At 37.9% G+C, this 18,423-nt stretch overlaps 1 protein-coding gene and 1 non-coding gene across 2 annotated transcripts; both read left to right on the top strand.

Moving 5' to 3' along the window:
* Window positions 1–8,957: 8,957 nt before the first annotated feature.
* Window positions 8,958–9,031, top strand: Trnan-guu (transfer RNA asparagine (anticodon GUU)). The gene has a single exon. It is a non-coding gene; the product is annotated as a tRNA-Asn (tRNA).
* Window positions 9,032–13,584: 4,553 nt separating this feature from the next.
* Window positions 13,585–17,927, top strand: LOC147760171 (plexin-B2-like). The gene is made up of 5 exons (XM_086994077.1): window positions 13,585–13,677; window positions 13,854–14,942; window positions 15,143–15,334; window positions 17,365–17,487; window positions 17,823–17,927. Exons 1-5 carry the CDS (start codon window positions 13,585–13,587, stop codon window positions 17,925–17,927), a joined length of 1,602 nt encoding a protein of 533 aa, XP_086850203.1.
* Window positions 17,928–18,423: the final 496 nt, after the last annotated feature.

The following is an 18,423-nucleotide window of genomic DNA, read 5'->3' as shown; positions in this document are numbered from 1 at the left end:
TAACGACCGGGAAGAAAGGAATCAAAAGCCCTATTGATTTTAGTTTTATAACAGTAACAGCCGTTTAAGTGGTAAAATGCAATATAATATATTTCCATGCGTTGTTTACAATGTATTTCTTGCGGAAATTTGAATCTTAAAGGAAGAGTTATTATTGCTTTAAATGGTGCCTTTCGTTTGTGCGTGGATTCTGTTTTAGGGGGGTGTCAATAAACATGATATTTTTGCCGTTCGTCATGCATTTTACATTTACTGGGTACTACTTTTACATCCCCAGTCATTCAACTACGGGTCAAGCTACTGTAACCATGACTACTGGTATGGCGGTGCTAACGCTCCCCTAGTGTCAACCACCCCGGTAACATCAACCCCTGCTCTGACAGCCACGTCGTCCACATGGACAGTAGTAGCCACAACAACCACCACCAGCTACACTGTGGCTTTTGTAGGAAATGCTGACGGGCAACTAAAAAAGGTACGGCACAATTGAGTTGTTGGTTTTCTTGTATTTTAATACGCGAACAGTACACAGCCGAATTTTTCTTTTGTTTAATTATGGAAATTAACTTCCACGGTTTAAAAACGTATGATAAAACCTACCTACTAATTTTTTAAACTGAAAGCGTACTTGATTATGAATAAGGGTTTTATATTTAGTTAGACGAAGTACTCGTTTTTGTTAGGGCATCAAATTCCGTGTATTTAATAGGGAAATGATTTTTAATGTATTCTAGCTAAAGCATTTTTTGCACATTTTGTTCAAACTTGTTTTTTAAAATATCTGTTTTACATATGCCCCAACAAACCTTTCGTGAACTTTCTAACCGTTAATGTCTTCAGATATTAATCCAGTCTAATACAACTGCTGTGGAATATGCATCAGTACAAGTGTCAAACGATAAGGTAAAAGATATACAGTTAGATACCACAGAAGAGTACGTGTATGTTATGACCAAATACAAGGTGAGTTCTCTAGAGCTGGCACTTAAGGGGCTAGAAAAAGTAGAATAAACACGAATATGTAGTTATATGGGGACATAAACCAAAGTACATTTTTAAAATCTTAAAATGGCTCTTTTTAAATAGGTAAAAGTCATACTTGGTCTTTAAGATTTGTATTTTTATTGGATTTATTATGCGCGTAATTTGATCTAAGATGGGCGTGGCCCAAATGTTTCATGTATTTGGGATATCCATTCATTTTTTTGCCCAAGAACTGGATGTAATGAAAGCAGGACTTTCGATTTAGATTATAAAATGAGTCAAATATGTAAGTATATATCAAACTTTTTCCAGGTCAGTAAACTGAAGGTAGCAGACTGCGGTAGTTACAGTAGTTGTGATGGTTGTCTGGCATCAAGAGATCCGTTCTGTGGGTGGTGTAATCTGGAGAACAAGTAAGAATATTGTAATAATTGTCTGGCATCCAGAGACCCGTTCTGTGGGTGGTGTAGTCTGGAGAACAAGTAAGAATATTGTGTGTTCGCATTTGAACGATTTGCTTTGCATACCTGATGGCTAAAACCCGCTGTTTTTTAGAAGTTCGAGAACCAATTAAACATTCAATGTGTTCATATTAAAATGTATTATTTAATAGCTACTTGCTGCGTTTTAAAATTTTATTTAAAATTGTCGCTAAATTGCATTCAGTTTAAACGGCTTATATGCTTTGCGAGGAGCGTGCTAGACAATTAAGCCGATCACATGCACTGACAGCGCCTTAGCCAGAATCCCCGCTGAGATACATCGATCCTGCTAGTACTGTAAGGTAATAAGAATGCAGTCTAAGAATAGAATATTGTGTGTAAACATTTGAACGATTTGCTTTGCATACTTGATGGTTAAACCCGCTGTTTTTGTAGAAGTTAGAGAAACAATGTAGAACGCAGCGTGTTCATATTCAGATATGTTGTCTAGGCGTTCGGCCTACTTGATACGTTTTTTTTCGAATCTGTATTTATATTTTAAGTATGTTTAGTAGAATTTTGCGAAGAAATAATATAATAAGCATATTTTTCTACGCGGATAGTGACTTGCATGAACTGACACAGACAGTTTTGAATATACTGGTAACGCACGCATAACTTCCACAAAGATCTTTTTCCTTCATCCGTTTTTGTTATCCAACATGATGCTATGTTATTTAAGGTGGAATGAAAAACCGTCTTTTAATGCAAGGAACCATCTGCTTCATGTGTTTATTTTTTTAGATGCAGCAGAGAAAGTCAATGCTCGAATGCAGATGGCTCAGGAAGATGGCTTCCGTTTGATAATGGACAGTGTGCCAAGATCAATACCATTTCACCACCAAACACACCTCTAGCCAGACCCACACAGGTACAAAGAATTGATATGTGCGTGCATATATTGCACAACCAACTTTTGTTTCATTTGGCAAAGTAACCAATAATCGTGATATCGTATGGTGGACTCGCTTGTATTGAGTCCAGAAATACGCTCGTAGAACAGCTTGTGCCAATGGACTTCACTGTTTTACCATATATCTATGCTCATGCGCAGTAAGGTGAATGGCGCAGACCCCCTAGCTCGCCTCTGTATTCAGAATACTTGATCCGCAAACTTACTGCTCCGGGGATCAAATATGGCTTACCCCGCTTGAAAACGATTAAGTATAATTCTCTAATGGTCTCCACGCCTACCACACGCGTCGGGCCCGCAGGGGCCTAGCAAATAAATGGGTTAAATCTCGGCCCAAGGTTCAATTGCTAGGCCCCTGCATGGATATCGCATGTGGGAGGCGGGGAGTCCATTGAAGGACCTTTAAGTGGGTTAACCAAATTTGATCCGCGGATCTGTAAGTCTGCGTATCAACTTGTTAAAGACTGACGGTCCCATGCAAGCAGTGCAATAACCGGTCACGTGATCACTATGCACCGCAAAACACGAAAATATGCATCGAGATTTCCATGGATGAAGTACTATTATTATCACATTAGCTTGATATACTTATTGAAGTTAAAGTATAAGTAACCATCGAAGCAAAGAATCACTGTTTCATTCGTGTTTGTAGTTGAACCTCTCAGTAAGCCTGCTACCCTCAGGCCAGACCTACCAGTGTGTATTTGATACCATAGCTGTCAGTACCACAGTCATTGGGGGGAACTTGGTGACATGTGACACACCAACCAGCTTACCTACTATACCAACTGGGGACGGTAAGGGGTGTGGTCCTTCTTGTACATCTAAAAATATACCTCACTCTTATCCATAAATACATAATCCGACTATTAGCAATGCTCGCAAATATACCTGTAACATAAGTGTATCTCCAAAACACGCTCACTTCCGTACAGCTTTTACATTTTAATTTTCATTCAGTTTTTGAACGTGTATTTTAGGAAAGAATATTTAATGTACCTTGTGCCTTTCTTAGAATAATTTTTATGTTATTAATGTACCGCCCAAAAGTTGTGGAATGAGAAATATAATAGCAACAATAATTCTACTAGAAGTTCAATTATTTTTTCGAAACAGGGGTTTGCCTATTACCGCAACAATGGATCACGTTTGCTCTTTAAGAATCTATATATTTCTAATTAAAGGCATGTATATTGAATAGCGTGCTAAAGTAAGAATGACAATCGTTTCAGATCACGTAACAATACCCTTATCTATCAAATCAGTAACAACAGGAGTCAAGTTTCTGACGACCAACTTCACATATTTTGACTGTGGCGCACACTCAGGGTATTGTATTGTTACACATTATCTCTCTAGCTTATTGGAATGACTACGAAGTCCCTAAGTTCACGAAACAATTTTTAAAAAAATGCAAATTCATTGCTTAGACGTTACTTGCTGCATTGTGTAACCAAAGCAATTCGAAGTGTGAACATTAACTGATTATTTCCAATATATGATATATATCTTCATCTCTACCTAATCAAGATTATTCTTAAAGGACACAATTTAATTTTGATAGACATTAATTAAAAAGCATCCGCACTAATACAACTATTTAACTAACTATATAACTAAAATAACTTGTACATGTGCAAACAGACGGATAATAAACGTGGCACCTTAGTATTTCAAATGATTGTGTGTGTCCTGAAATGTCCCTATTCCACACTGACTATGAATTCCACGGATTTTAGAAATCGCGGGATTTTGCACATTTTTAGTATAAATGGAACTGTCCCTACTTGGGTTTTACTTCAAAATGGATGTTCAACACAGGGCAGCTATAGTATTGGCCCTAGAAAAGGGATATGAAAACAACCTGAGATAAAAAGAAGACTGATTTGAAACTTAAGTGCCGATTTCACCGTCTCATACTTGCAAGAACTGATTGACATGAAATAAGAAACAGTTACGAACTTAAAAATTATATCCAGATTTATCCAAGAAACCTGTGATTTATCAATTCGTGGCCGTTCGTGGAATTCTTAGTCGTTGTGGAATGGTGACAGAAGACAACACCACGCATACGGGTACAATTACACATTTTACATATACATACATACGGTGAGGACATGTGGCTAAGCCTGTAGTTCTTATTGTTAGATGTGTCTCTTGTACCAGCAGTTGTTGGGCCTGTGACTGGAGTATATATGCTAACAAGTGCACCCACGCCAGCAGTACTTGTAGTCCTAGTGGAGGGGTGATACCAGGACAGAATGTACGTTCAATTCTTTGCTAATTACTCCGTGTATACTTTATTTCTTAAAAATATATCTAAAGCCACATAATACTGGCCACACATGCAGAAATATGTAGTTTCAAGTGAATGTGTTTTGTACTGGTTCTCTTAAACGTGTCAACGGACAAAGAAAAAAAAACTCCTGTTTCTGATGCTTGCTTAAATGCGAAACACCATTGAAATGAGAAATAAATATCCTTTTATTTATGCACGGTCTTTAATTTCGGTGTTCAAGAACAGAAACATATTTTATTAATTAGTAATCGCACCGTCTTGTTTCCGTCATTTCAGAGCCATGACACTGTTAGTATTAAAGGCCCCACCCTGTGTCCCCAGCTTCTGCCACGTGCACAGGACGTCCTGTTACCTGCTGGGGTCACCAAGGTGATCTCACTGAGTGGGAAGAACCTACCTGTGCCACAGGTAAAGATTCACTTAAATGTGGTTGTAAAACACGTTGTTGTTAGCAGTTTGTACTTGTAGTTATACGCTCTTCCTACTTATGTTTTAATTCAAATTGGCGATATACATACTGTACCTAAGAATTATGGGAAGGTAAACTGTGATTTTTCATTCTTACCATAAAGCAAGAGTTCAGTTCCAAGTCAGTGTCTATGACAAGGCTGACATAAATGAGACCTTCGAACTCAAAACAAAATTTGATTAGGAATATATGAATGAAGCCCCACATTTAGCTGTACTCTGCAATCATTTGGGTTATTCTCAACCTAACCTTAATGATATTCCAGGCTGGCCAAGGTGATTATCAGTGTAAGATAGGCACTAACACAGTCCCAGCTATCAGACAGAATGATAGTGCCATAGACTGCCAGAGCCACGCTGTGAGTAGATATGATGCAAAGCATATACTCGTACTGTATATATGATATATAATCTTTTAAATGTCACGCTATTTTACAGTAGCTGATAGCATTTCAGATCGAATATTTGTGCCCTCAAAATACTGATTTTGTAAGGCAAGTGACCGTATCCAAACCCCAACTTATGCATTCTATGTAGAAGTTTTGCAACTTCAGGAATGCCTTATATATTTAGATCTATATTGATACAATTATAATTGGCTGCTTGTTCTTCTCATATCTCAGTATGTGTATACAGCCATCACAGGCCAGGAGAGACATGAAATCCAAGTAATCTGGAATAATAACCATGTGATAGACCAACCCATCGGCTCTCAAGTGAGCGGTAAGTGTATTGCTATTTTTACATGCGCTGTATATGTATACGTTCCCGTCTTTTTCCCTGTGAGGCGCATATTTTTACGCACGAGTTACAAAAGGAATGATCTCATTTTTATCATGGGATAAAATGCCTTCTTCATAAGCGCACAAAATATAGTAATTGTTTCATTCAACCGATCGTCTAATAAAAATTATTATTATTATTCCATTTTGGTAAAAAACAGAATAACGCCCAAATCTCCTCAATAATAAGAGATCTCCTAAAATGGAAACATACTGCATGCATATGAACTACTATTTGTAACACTTACACACATTATGGATACGCATTCATGTATTCATGTTGAACATGTATTAATTATTTGGTAATATTTTCAATATTTTTCAGCCACCCTGTACAAATGTGACGTCATGGGGGCCACATGTGGCACATGTATTGGTGGTGTGGATACAAAATTTGGCTGTGCTTTCTGTGGAGGGACGTGCAAGTATCGACCAACGTGCAGTGCACCAGCTAAGAGCACTTGTCCTGATCGGCTGTTTCACAATCAGGGTGAACAATTAAATGTGGTGAATGTTACAAGTGTCTGATAAATTAACAATTTATAATTGGAGATTGCTGATAGACTAATATTAAAGACACTTTTCACAGAAGCAAAATAAAAAAAAAGAATTATAATAATAGGATAACCATTTACAAAAATATAGCCAATTATGTGTTCAAAAAGTACCCATTTTAGCTGTTACGGTGGGTCATTTGCAATTAAGGTCATAAAGATGATGCACTAGCTCTTTATGTCAGTGATTTATGGTGAATATGATATTGGTATATAATTCCCACAACATCTGTCTCCTATTCGAGCAGGTTCATCCAAAGATATGTTCTGAGAAAAATACATCTTTTAACTATTTTGCAGATACGGGCTTTGATACACATTTTACTTATTTTTGTTAATGCAATGAAAAACATTTGGTGCCAAATGTAGTGTCCGAACCCCCACTGTAGTGTCCGTACCCCCGAGTTATACATTAACCAATTGATAACTGGCTACTTATCAATGATGATAAAACATCAAAATATGGTACAAAATATTGTTTTAGACTATATAAAATGCATTCATGTCTTGTGATGTTTAGAAAAACATTGTATAAAAATATATATTCGATAAAGTGATACTGATTAATTAGAGTCAGGCAAGAGATTTTGCAAAGAAATAAAATCAGTAAAGGTGCTACTCTTTGCATTCAAAATGAACAATATTGGTTTGAATATATTGCCAAATATAGCTAATTGCAAAATAATAAACTGTATATATATGGATTCATATTCTATGGATTAATGTATATGATATATTTTGGTACGAACACGGTACGAACACTTCAGTACATGCATAATTAAAAGTACATTTATTATACTCTCAGTGAATGAAGTATCAAATATGGATGACAATAAACAAAAAGCCAAATAGGAAAAGAAAAAGGGATCTTGAAAATTTTACTTTGAGCAAAAAATAATTTGAAAAAAAAAAAGACGTCAAAGAGCTAATATCCGTAAAGATAATCTTGCTGAAGCACGTAAGGAAGACGTTATACGTTGAATGCACGTAACACAGAAGTTAAAAAAACGAAGACTAAAGTAAAGAAAAGAAATTAGTGCATACTGACAGAGAGTTAAGGAGAAGCAGAAACCCAACAATCCTGAAAACAGTAAAACAAGAGGTGCAAATTAACGAGAGATGAAAAAGAAGAAAAGGCTCCAAAAACAGGAATCAAGACTGAAAAAAAAAAAAAGAAATGAATAAATAAAAAAAGTCAATCAACAGAAAGAAAAGTTAAAATAAAGTCTGGTGAATGAAAGTCACACTGAATGACACACAACCAAGCCCCAGCATCCACTGAAAAACGTGCTGTGGTGTTTCTCTAAAAAACTCTTTGATAAATACATGTACTTAACAACGGACTGTAACTACGGACCTTGACATCAAGTTTCCAGTAAATGTGTTTACTTGGTGTTTTTAAAAATAAATGAAATTTATCTATTCTTTGCTTATATATCAGATCTATCTCATCCGTAATAACATACGCCTACCATAAACAAAGGGACTTTTTAATTTCACAAAGAATAATATGAAGGGATGTCAATGGCCTCATTTTTCATTATATTACGTTCCCCGGTATTTAATTTCTTTATTACGCCGTGATTACTGCATCTGCTTTGGAATTTTACGTCGTGTACATCGTCATTTGGTCAATCACAAAGAAAAGGAAAATCTGAATTTTAAGAGGTGTCATCTGCACAAAAATACTAGTATACATGACGTGTTATTTGTTGTTTATTAGATTGCCAAAAGGCTGTTAACTAACGATCGTAACCGACAGTTTGCCTTCTAGATTTATAACAACGAAATTTCTCTGTACTGCAGCAACGCTGCACTGAAAACGAGAGAAATGCGAGAATGGGCTGAAAACCGCCAGAACACTTGTAAATATGCCTTGAAATATACATTTTAAAAAACTTTTTAAGGTTAAAAATCTTCCGAACCTTTTCTTGTCCCATTTCCACGGAAATTGAGGCTGCCAAAGCCACGTCTCGGCTAGCGTGTTTGGCTGTTAACCGAAAGGTTGGTGGTTCAGGCCCACCCGTATTTTGATAAAGTTCTTATTTTATAAGCGTTTTTTTTTCTCATGATTTCTTAAAATGACATTGCAGTATTGCAGTCAGAATTTAACTCCTAACTTTGCCCAAACTGGGGTGCATATATACCTGTGTGCTCTTTCCGAGTGTCCATTTATAAATGATAAATATTTGTTTTACAATTACCCATTTTTTCAATTAAAACAACCAAAATATTACTTGTGTAATGTGGAGCAAATGTTTGTGTTGGAAACAATTCCCTAAAGAATCTTACAAAAAAGTGTTATTCATTAAACAGGCAGGTAGAAAATCCAGCACAGGACAGTTTATCATGCGTTATCATCAGGTCAGAGGTCTCATATATAAATGCTAAAGCGGTGGTGAGATAAAATCTCGATCTACCTGTCGTCATGAGAGCCGCCAGGTTAGAAATAACACCTTTTTGACAGGTATATCGGTCTCTGTGGCGCAATCGGTTAGCGCGTTCGGCTGTTAACCGAAAGGTTGGTGGTTCAAGCCCACCCAGGGACGGTCCATTTTACATATTTTGTACGATGGACCGATTAATTAAAATCCGGGCCCCGTATGCACAAAACATCTTAAGTGTATTTTTTTAAGAATTTCCCTAAGAATTTCCTTAAGTGATCATCCTTAACATAAGTGGTATGCACAAAGCATCTTAAGATGAGAATTTCCCCAAATATCTCCTTAACTTTAAGGTACCTCATTGAGTCTCTTAAGTGGAAATTTTGTCCTTAGATTCAGTGACTGTACAACACAGTGGCAATCATTTCAAAGCTGTGCAGCAACATTATTTCTCTATGGCTCTTATTATTGCTGTTTATCGTGAAGAAGTGGATGAACTGGAAAGGGCAGTCGCAAGACCAAGAATATTTCGGGACCGCGGAAATCCTTTGGATTTTTACCCAGATCATGAGATTTACCAGCGATTCCGTTTTGATAGAGCGGGGATACTTTTCATTAAGGATCTTCTGGCAGTTACATTTGTAATTTGTCGTTCTGTTAAGGGATATCTAAAGTGAAAAATTTTGAGTGGGCACTTTTTATGAAATCCCCGAAAACCACCTGATAACACGGAATCTCACGCATCAATGCTTATGCAATTAACATGGGTATTTAATATATGCATACGTGGGGTCAATAGTGAAATTAATAATTAAAATTAATATTAATATTATGAATTACATGCCACAATTTTTCATCACAGATAACACTTAAAATATGTAAGTCGATGACATGTAAATGGTGGCCATAGTCATGAAATAAGTATATGCTGGGCTTATTTCTTTTTTAGGGCCCACGAAAAAATGTTACTTTTCATCCCCGACCGCATTACTTTTTCTGCACACATAAAAAAATTATAATGTAAATTTTCCCCATCAAATGTGCACCTCATGCACAAAAACAGATTCTCCCTGTACTAAGAGTGCTTCTCACTGCAATTTATGTTACTACTAGCTTTGCTCATGGCACGTTCCAAGTTTTAGTGTATGTAATGACGGTCCGGAGGGCATCGTTGGTTAAATTCAATGTATTTTTGTATGAGCAAAAAATACGCCCTACTGAATCACTTCTTGTAGGTGACAATGGTAAACTAATATTTTTTATGGGGCCTTTTTACAGAATTATCGCCGATAGGGGAGATGGGTGCACATGTATCAGCCAACAGAGATAAAACCTTTTGATTAAAATGTAATTATGTCACTGGATTATTATTAGTGTTGGGTCTGGGGATTGGATGACATGCCTCTTTTTCTGTCAGAGTATGAAGAATACTAGGCCTACACAAGAAGTTACAACTTCTTGGCCTACACGATTGATATCTCAACTCTTCTAATAATAACTGATAGGCCTATCATATCCAAGTAAAGGATACCTTCAAACATGGATTCCCCAGGAATTCCCCAGTGTGAGCTATTGTAACAGGTTATTCTATTGGTCAATGCACAGGCTAAACATAGCTCAACACATAAGAGAAATCCTACAGAGTTGAGGAAATTCCTATTATTTGAGAAAATTCTTGGCTTAGGAAATTCTTAAGGTACTTTGTGCATACCACTTGAGGGGTTTCCTCAGCTAAGAATTTTCTTAGGAAGTTAAGGAGAATTTTTCACTTAAGATAAGGATTTTTTGTGCATACGGGGCCAGGGCCCGGTTGCACCAACGGGGCGTAAATTTACGACTGTCGTAAACAGCAGCACCTGGCGTCCGTTAACTCTCCCTGCTTATAACCGTTGCACCGGGACCAAAAAACGGTCGTTTTAACTATGCCTAAGTAACGCTTCGTTGCTTCACTGCCCAGTAATACGTGGATGGTATAGAAGGGCTAATGAGGAGTCCGCAGCTGCAATGAGCATTTAAGAAATACAAGAGCCCTAATGCATATAATATGCGCCTTAAAATGCTGGTATTCTAAACTTTTGTCTCTATATTTATATAGTAAAATATGAATAATATAAAATATGAAAAAAAATGGTGATGCTCATAAAAATGTCTTTGTTAAATCTTTTGACAGAGGTTTTGTGAACTTTAGTTAATCATGCTAGCTAATTTTTCCCTGCCCAGAGCCTCATCGTCATCCAGGTCTTCATCAATGAGATCTAAAAAAGAGTCTACTTCTTCATTAGACTCTAGCTTTTTCTTCAAACAAGTCCTCTGCATCACAGTCATCCTCCTCACCTGAATCTGACGACAATGCGACATGACTGTGTGTGTGTGTGTGTGTGGGGGCAGTCTGAGGGGCCTTAACCGCACCCTTCTAATGACTTACCAGGGGCGGATCCAGAGATACTTTCTGACAGTCTTCCGTATTATTTTTGTTGATCCATTGACCGTCTTCCGACAGAAAAGAATAAATACCCGTCAATGTAAACTTGAAAAACTGGCCGTCTTCCAGAAGACCCAGAAGACAGGCTAAATACGCTCCTGCTTATTTTGAGAGTGGGCAGTCTTAGGGTCTACAGAGTGCACGCCTTGCTCATCACCATCCATGCCTCACTCATACTGGCCACCGCACTGGCCATTTTTACTAAAGTTTGCGTCTATATGTATATTGTTCATGCATACATTCATCCCAGACACTGAAGAATTGTTCTCCTGTAGTGTTTTTCCTCCCCGATTTCTCGACTTTACACGTCGTTACAGCACACATAAACAAATTAAATAAAGAATCCCCAAAAGACACAATAGACAGGATACTAAAAATGCAAGAGAATAATAATCCAAAATAGAAAACTAGATAAATTTAAGAAAATAATTGACTCAGAGACCAGAGGTGTCCTTACACAAGTGTAAAAAAAAAAAAAAAAAAAGAAAACAGAGGAAAGAAAATGCGTCCTACTGATAGCACAGCTAGGATCACCACTGACGATACAGCAGCTGGGCCTCCCCCATCTCATGTTACTCCTGAGTTCCTTAGGTGTGAGGTAGAATTGTCATCAAACTCTCTCTGTGTCTTCCTAGCAATAGTGGAAAACGAGCTACGACCGACTTACACCACCTAGCTGGCAGGCGTAAATTTACGACTTAGTTAAGACCGACGTAAACACTTTTCTAGTTTGTTGCAACTGGCTTTTTTTCGGCCGTGGCGTTTTGCGCTGGATTAACGCCTGCGCAACTGCTACGCCTAACTTACGAGTTTTAGCTCTACCGTCTAATCATGATCTGCAAAAAACGACGGTATAACTTCACCTCGTTCCTCCCAAATGTCAACTTTTCTTACCTTCTATCAGGGTCAGAGATGCTTTTTTACTCGGCACGACATTCACAGATATGTCACCAGCTAATTCACGACACTATTCTGTAGAGAACGATGGCACCGAAATGTTCAATCTTCTTCAGTACACTGCTATGTCCCAGTATAACGAAACAGAGGGTCAGTGTAACGTAGACCCAAAATAAATCTTCTTTCCTAGGTTTATTAGAAGCCAATTATAAAAATAGGATATCATTTTCTCTTTGGAGCAACTTTGATAATATGCACAGTAAAAGTGACACAATAGATAAATTAGGAATTCGGCTCAGAGATCAAATCAGCTAGTACGACCCATACTGACATATTTACCTCAGACTGGCGCTCATAACTTGACATGCCGCCTTCCATGATCATCTTACTGCCTTGGGGTCCACCGTAACCGACCATTGCATTCACTGTGTTTTTGAAGCAGGCTTGAGCGTTCATGCATATTTCATATGTCAAAATAAGTGGATGGATTAAACATTGTTAAGCAGAAAAAGACAATAAACAAAATATTGCCCATGCCTGGTCTTGCTGATCATTTCCCCGCTGCGAAAGTTATGAGATCTAGGCTGTTTTTTGGGTTTTAAGTGTGTAAGTTGGGGGGGGGGGGGGCATTAGCATTTTTTCTGTTAAACAATGCAAAATGAACATTGTCATATCAGTGTATGTACCAGTGTATGAGATAATACTACCACGTTACGAGAATGTAAAAGTGATAATGCCTATTTTCAAATAAAATTAAAAATCACAACAGTAGGAACAAAGTTTCTCATAGTGATAGACCTGATTTCATCGGAACGGGGCGGAAGTAAGCCTAAGGTCAATAAACCATTGTGGTTACATCTTTTAAAGATGTCAGCATTTAAAAACCATGAAAAATAGTTCAATGAAAAAGTTGGTAAAATAGACATTTCTAGCCAAAATCTTATCAATGATACCAAATAATCACAGTCGTATCAGTGTTTATGGCATGCCGAACATTTGTATCTTATCTCGTCTTCACACCCACACAGATCACACTCTCTTTATACACGTATGGCCTACTTGGTACCGCACGTTGTATAGTAGACACTGTAAAAATAGCAACTGCAAGTTACAACGCAGTCAAGTCCAGCAATCAGGAAGTGATCTTTGAGTGATAGCAGACGGAGACGTATTGCTTGCAGATCCATATATAAACGTACTGGTAGCCTTAAAGTCCCTCAGGTAAGTTTCAAGATATATATGTTTGTAGAATATCTTGTGTCATGATCAAACAAACAAAACAAAACAAAAAAAAAAAAAATACTTGTTAGTTATCTTTGAAGTGCTTGGTTACTGAAAAATGCCACTCCATTTCCCCCATATCATGAACAGTCCTCATAGCTTGCGTCCGGCTTCTGCTGCTTTTGAGGACAGTAAAAAGTCCTCGAAACCCGTAAGTAGAGGGTTTAACAAAGACGTTATACCCAACTACATAAAGACTATTTTCCTGTATAAATTACACTATGCGTACATTTTTGGAGGCATTACGTCACCCTCTGTGTCCGTGTGTCATAGTACATGTAATAGTTATTTCACATATATCCCTGTACTCTTAAAAACCTTTTCCAGAGAATGCAGCGAACAGGAATGAAGTTTGTGACGTTGCTATTCCTCTCCGCTCTAGTATTCAATCTGACAGGTAAAGCATCCACCTCCACCACTGTCAGTTCTTATCCAAGTGGGCAGTCAACGGTGGAATTCAACAATATAGCGATTGACAACGCAACTGGTACTGTATATGTTGGAGCTGTTAATACTCTGTACCGACTAGAAGGCGACTTGCAACTGTTACAGAACGTAACGACTGGGCCAGTCACTGATAGTCCTTATTGTAGTCCACCTCCTTCTTCCTGCTCACAGAGAACACTCACAGACAACTACAACAAAATCCTAGTAGTAGACCAGTCTGGGGGTAAACTGATATCTTGTGGTAGTGTATATCAAGGTACTTGTGAGTCTCGACCAGTCACTGATATATCACAGGCTACTTCACATCGTGGCTCTAACCCTTTGGAAAATTACGTTGCCGCTAATTCTCCCGATGCTTCTACTGTTGCTTTTATAGCACCAGGCCCCAACTCACAGGACGTGTTATATGTGGCTTCTACGTATACGGGGCAGGGGGAGAGTGGGAGGCTTCGGGAGCAGGTAGCATCTGTTAGTACAAGATCTCTACAGACACTGGAATTAACATACTACAGCGCACTGTCCGGTACAGGAACGTACATAACCCGCTCTCACACTGTCCAGAGTACGTATCCAGTAAATTACGTTTCCGGGTTCTCATTGGATGGTTACAGTTATTTCACCACAAATCAAAAGACAACACCTAGCAGCACAAGTTATGAGTCAAGATTAGTTCGCATTTGCCAGAATGATGCTGGCTATCAATCTTACTTTGAAATGTCATTACGTTGCGAAGGGGCCAGTCCTAGCGTGTCGTTTAGTCTTGCTAAGTCGATGTCTGTAACTAAACTTGGTAATCATAATGTGGTAGTGGGTACTTTTCTTAAAGGGTCTATTTCATCTTTGTGTGTATTTCCGATGGAGGGCATAAACAGAGTAATAAAAGATAAATATGAGCAGTGCTACGCTGGAAATGGAAATACTGAGGCTGCACAATTCGCAGGAGGCTCACGCCGATGCCATTCGTTCCCAGTAAGTTTACCTTTAATCAATTTCAACATTGTTGGCCAATTAATTGCTATGTGAATAATACCAACTTTTAAAAAACCTGTGTTCTTGTTGTATTCGCAGATTGGCCATAAACATTTTATCTAATTTTGCTGTTCATCAAGTACTCATTAACTACTTTCACATCTGTAGACATTTTATTTGAGGTACTTTTACATCCCTAGTCATATAACTATGGGGCCAACTACTGTAACCATGACTATGGTGGGGTAAACACTCCCCTGGTGTCAACCACCCCGGCAACATCAACCCCTGCTCTGACAGCCACGTCGTCCACATGGACAGTAGTAGCCACAACAACCACCACTAGCTACACTGTGGCTTTTGTAGGAACTGCTGACGGACAACTAAATAAGGTACCGCACAATTGAGTAGTTGGTTTTCTTGTATTGATACCCGAACAGCACGTCAGTAAATTTCTCGTTTCTTGAATAATAGTAAAATTGTAAATCTACCAAACAATTGTGTTAATTAAAAAGAGAGTCTGATTATAAAAAAGATTATTTTATATTAAGGTAGACAAAGTCCTAGTATGATAAAGCATAAAAGAACCCCGTATTTAATTGGTAAAGATTTTTTCAAATGTATTCTGACTTAAACAGGTTTACTCTGCAAATTTTGTTCAGACTCATTATAAAAAACTAAAAAAACATCCGTTTAACATACAGACTTGACATTTAATATGGAATATTTTTTCCAAAACATAATTCATCAATTTTTTTCCTATTTTGCTGACTGATAAATGAAAATAAGGATTAAAATCGTGTTTTAATAACTTTTGATAATCTCTTCGATGTCATTGTGACATCAGTTCATTAATTGAATTCGTCAGTGAAGCAAACAAAAATACATTGCCTATTTTAAGTCATACGACAACCATTGAGAGCGATATTTTGGATCTCCATATTTTCCTAATTATTGTCTTTAAAAGAGTTGCATGCCCCACACAGGCCCCCCATGTCATTGTCTAGTCACAGCAACAGTCGCTGTTACGCTTGACCTCATCTTGCTGCTACCAGAGCTTTCAAGCCGCAAGGCATTTCTTATGATAGGCTTTTTAGAGTTTAATCTGGAATAAAATTCCAGAATACGGTTAAAACTTGTCCAATCTGGCTCAGTTTTGATGTAGGACATGCAGGCCGTTGATTCGGCGAGTAATAACCTACCCACATATTGTCTATGTGGTTCAAATATGGCGACTTTGATGACCAAGGTAGCTACTCATTCCCTTGGTTCTGTAGATTATCTGCTATTTAATGTGCTCTGTGTGAACCGGCAACCTCACCCTGGAACCTAAAATTGTTCCCAAGGTGCCCCCTATCAAATAATAGTCAAGTGGTTCCCAGATTATTCCTTTATTTGATCTGGTTCAGGTTTTCATCGATGACTACCATTGGTGTTTTGGCACCAATGTGGTATCCACTCCAAATACTGACACTGTCAATGACCCTAGTTACTTAAGAAGTGGCACACGTTTCGTCGAAGGCCTCTTCAGAATGTCTGTAAACTCTGTTTTGACCAGTTTAGCGGTACAGGTGAAATCTGACCTCAATAAAGAAAGCCACGCGGTTTCAGTGTTTTACCCAGAAACTGTCATGGTCCCCAATTCATTAGAGAAACAGACCAGGCTGCTTTGCTGTTTACAGTGTCTTCCTCAGAGGTCGCCTGGAATCCTAACCTGCTGAAATCAGTTTGGTGTTCGCTAAGAGCCTTGAAAAACAAGTTTTGGTGACAATTTGTTCCTCATTCAAAACGGACTGGGTGGTTTTGGTTTAATTGCAGCAGCATATCCTGAAGGACAGTGAGTCCTATACGCTGGTGGTAAGACGTCGATGCATTGGGCTTGGTCTCTGTGTAGTGCCTCAAATTGAACATAACTCTATAAAACTGTGTAGACCGTTCCGTTTGACACAATAATCTGTCTGGCAATGTCTGTGTTTTTCGCGCCATTCTGGCACAGCTTAACAGTTTTGTAAAACGCTGCTTAACTCATTTTACGCACTGCAAAACCGACTGCTGGCATGCAAAATTTCAAATTCTTCTATGCAGTATTTGCCGACATATGGATACTTTTTTGATAGAACCATCCTTCGCCAAAGCCAAGCTTTGACTAGCCCAAAGGAACACTGACCAATTAAATTACTGCATATTACACAAGGCAGCAGTGCAACAGACTTGGTAGTCAGTTAATTGGCAGCGACACACCTGACTTTACACTTCTCCAGTCAGATGTCTTATATGAAATCTTAATTTCTTTTTAAAAGAACGCATTTTTACCTAGGTATACCTTCAAAACTGAAATATTCCATATTAAATGTCAAGTCTGTATATAACGATGTCTTAACAAACCTTGCGTGAAATTTCTATCCGTTAATCATATTTTCAGATATTAATTCAGTCTAATACATCTGCAGTAGAATATGAATCAGTACAAGTGTCAAACGATGAGGTTAAAGATATACAGTTAGATAGCACAGGGGAGCATGTGTATGTTATGACCAAATACAAGGTTAGTGCTATGCAGCTGGCACATAAAGGACAAGGAAAAGTAGCATACGCACAAATAAACCGGGGAAATAAACCAAAGTACAAAGTTTAAATTGGCTCTTTTTAAATAAAAAAAATATATATTCTGTCTGTAAGAATTGTACAATTTGATTATGAGTTTACTTTGGGAAATATGAGCTAATATGGCCCAAATGTTTGATGTTTTTGGAATATCTTCGCATTTCTTTTTTTAGTTTTTTTTCTTTTTGCCCAAGAACTGAATGTAATGTGAGCAGTACTTTCAATTTTGATTATAAAGCGAACCAAACATGTAAGTATAAATCAAACTTTTCCCAGGTCAGTAAACTAAAGGTAGAAGACTGCGGTAGTTACAGTAGTTGTGATGATTGTCTGGCATCCAGAGATCCGTACTGTGGGTGGTGTAGTCTGGAGAACAAGTAAGGGACCGTTCCCATAACTCTATCGTATTAACTGGATGGATCTAACTCGTGAGGGATTCTCACTAAATTGCATTCAGTTTAAGCGGCTTAAATGCCTGGTACACCCTCTTGTAACTTAAAGTAACTTTGTGGTTCATGATGTTGTTGAGAGCAGGCGTGCCAGAAAATTAAGCGGATTATAATTCACAGCGCTCTAGCGGGAATCCCCGCTGAGATAGATAGATCCTGCTCGTACCGGTGTAACATGAAAATCTGACTCCCATGAAAATGTGACTCCCCAGTCAGATTTTCATTATGAAAATGTGACTCCCCAGTCAGATTTTCATAATGAAAATCTGACTCCCCCCATGAAAATTTGACTCCCCCTCCACAAAACTTCATACATCTTATTTTATTTTGAGTATGTGACTGTGATCTTGTAGTATGTGAAATGGAGGATACATTGGCGCTTTTTTTGTAATTTGCAGGTGAAAATTTTCATGAAAAAATAAGAAAAT

Source organism: Lingula anatina, chromosome 8 (assembly GCF_051362555.1).
Source record: "Lingula anatina isolate TDL-2025a chromosome 8, LinAna3.0, whole genome shotgun sequence".
Taxonomy (NCBI): domain Eukaryota; kingdom Metazoa; phylum Brachiopoda; class Lingulata; order Lingulida; family Lingulidae; genus Lingula; species Lingula anatina.
Note: the sequence above shows the minus strand (reverse complement) of the source record. Positions and strands in the feature narration are given on the sequence as shown.

Excerpts from the sequence above, each read along its gene's own strand:
- LOC147760171 (XM_086994077.1), top strand. The coding sequence starts at position 13,585 with ATGCCACTCCATTTCCCCCATATCATGAACAGTCCTCATAGCTTGCGT. Across the intron at positions 15,335-17,364 it reads CTGACGGACAACTAAATAAG|ATATTAATTCAGTCTAATAC; the intron begins GTACCGCACAAT and ends TCATATTTTCAG. Across the intron at positions 17,488-17,822 it reads ATGTTATGACCAAATACAAG|GTCAGTAAACTAAAGGTAGA; the intron begins GTTAGTGCTATG and ends AACTTTTCCCAG.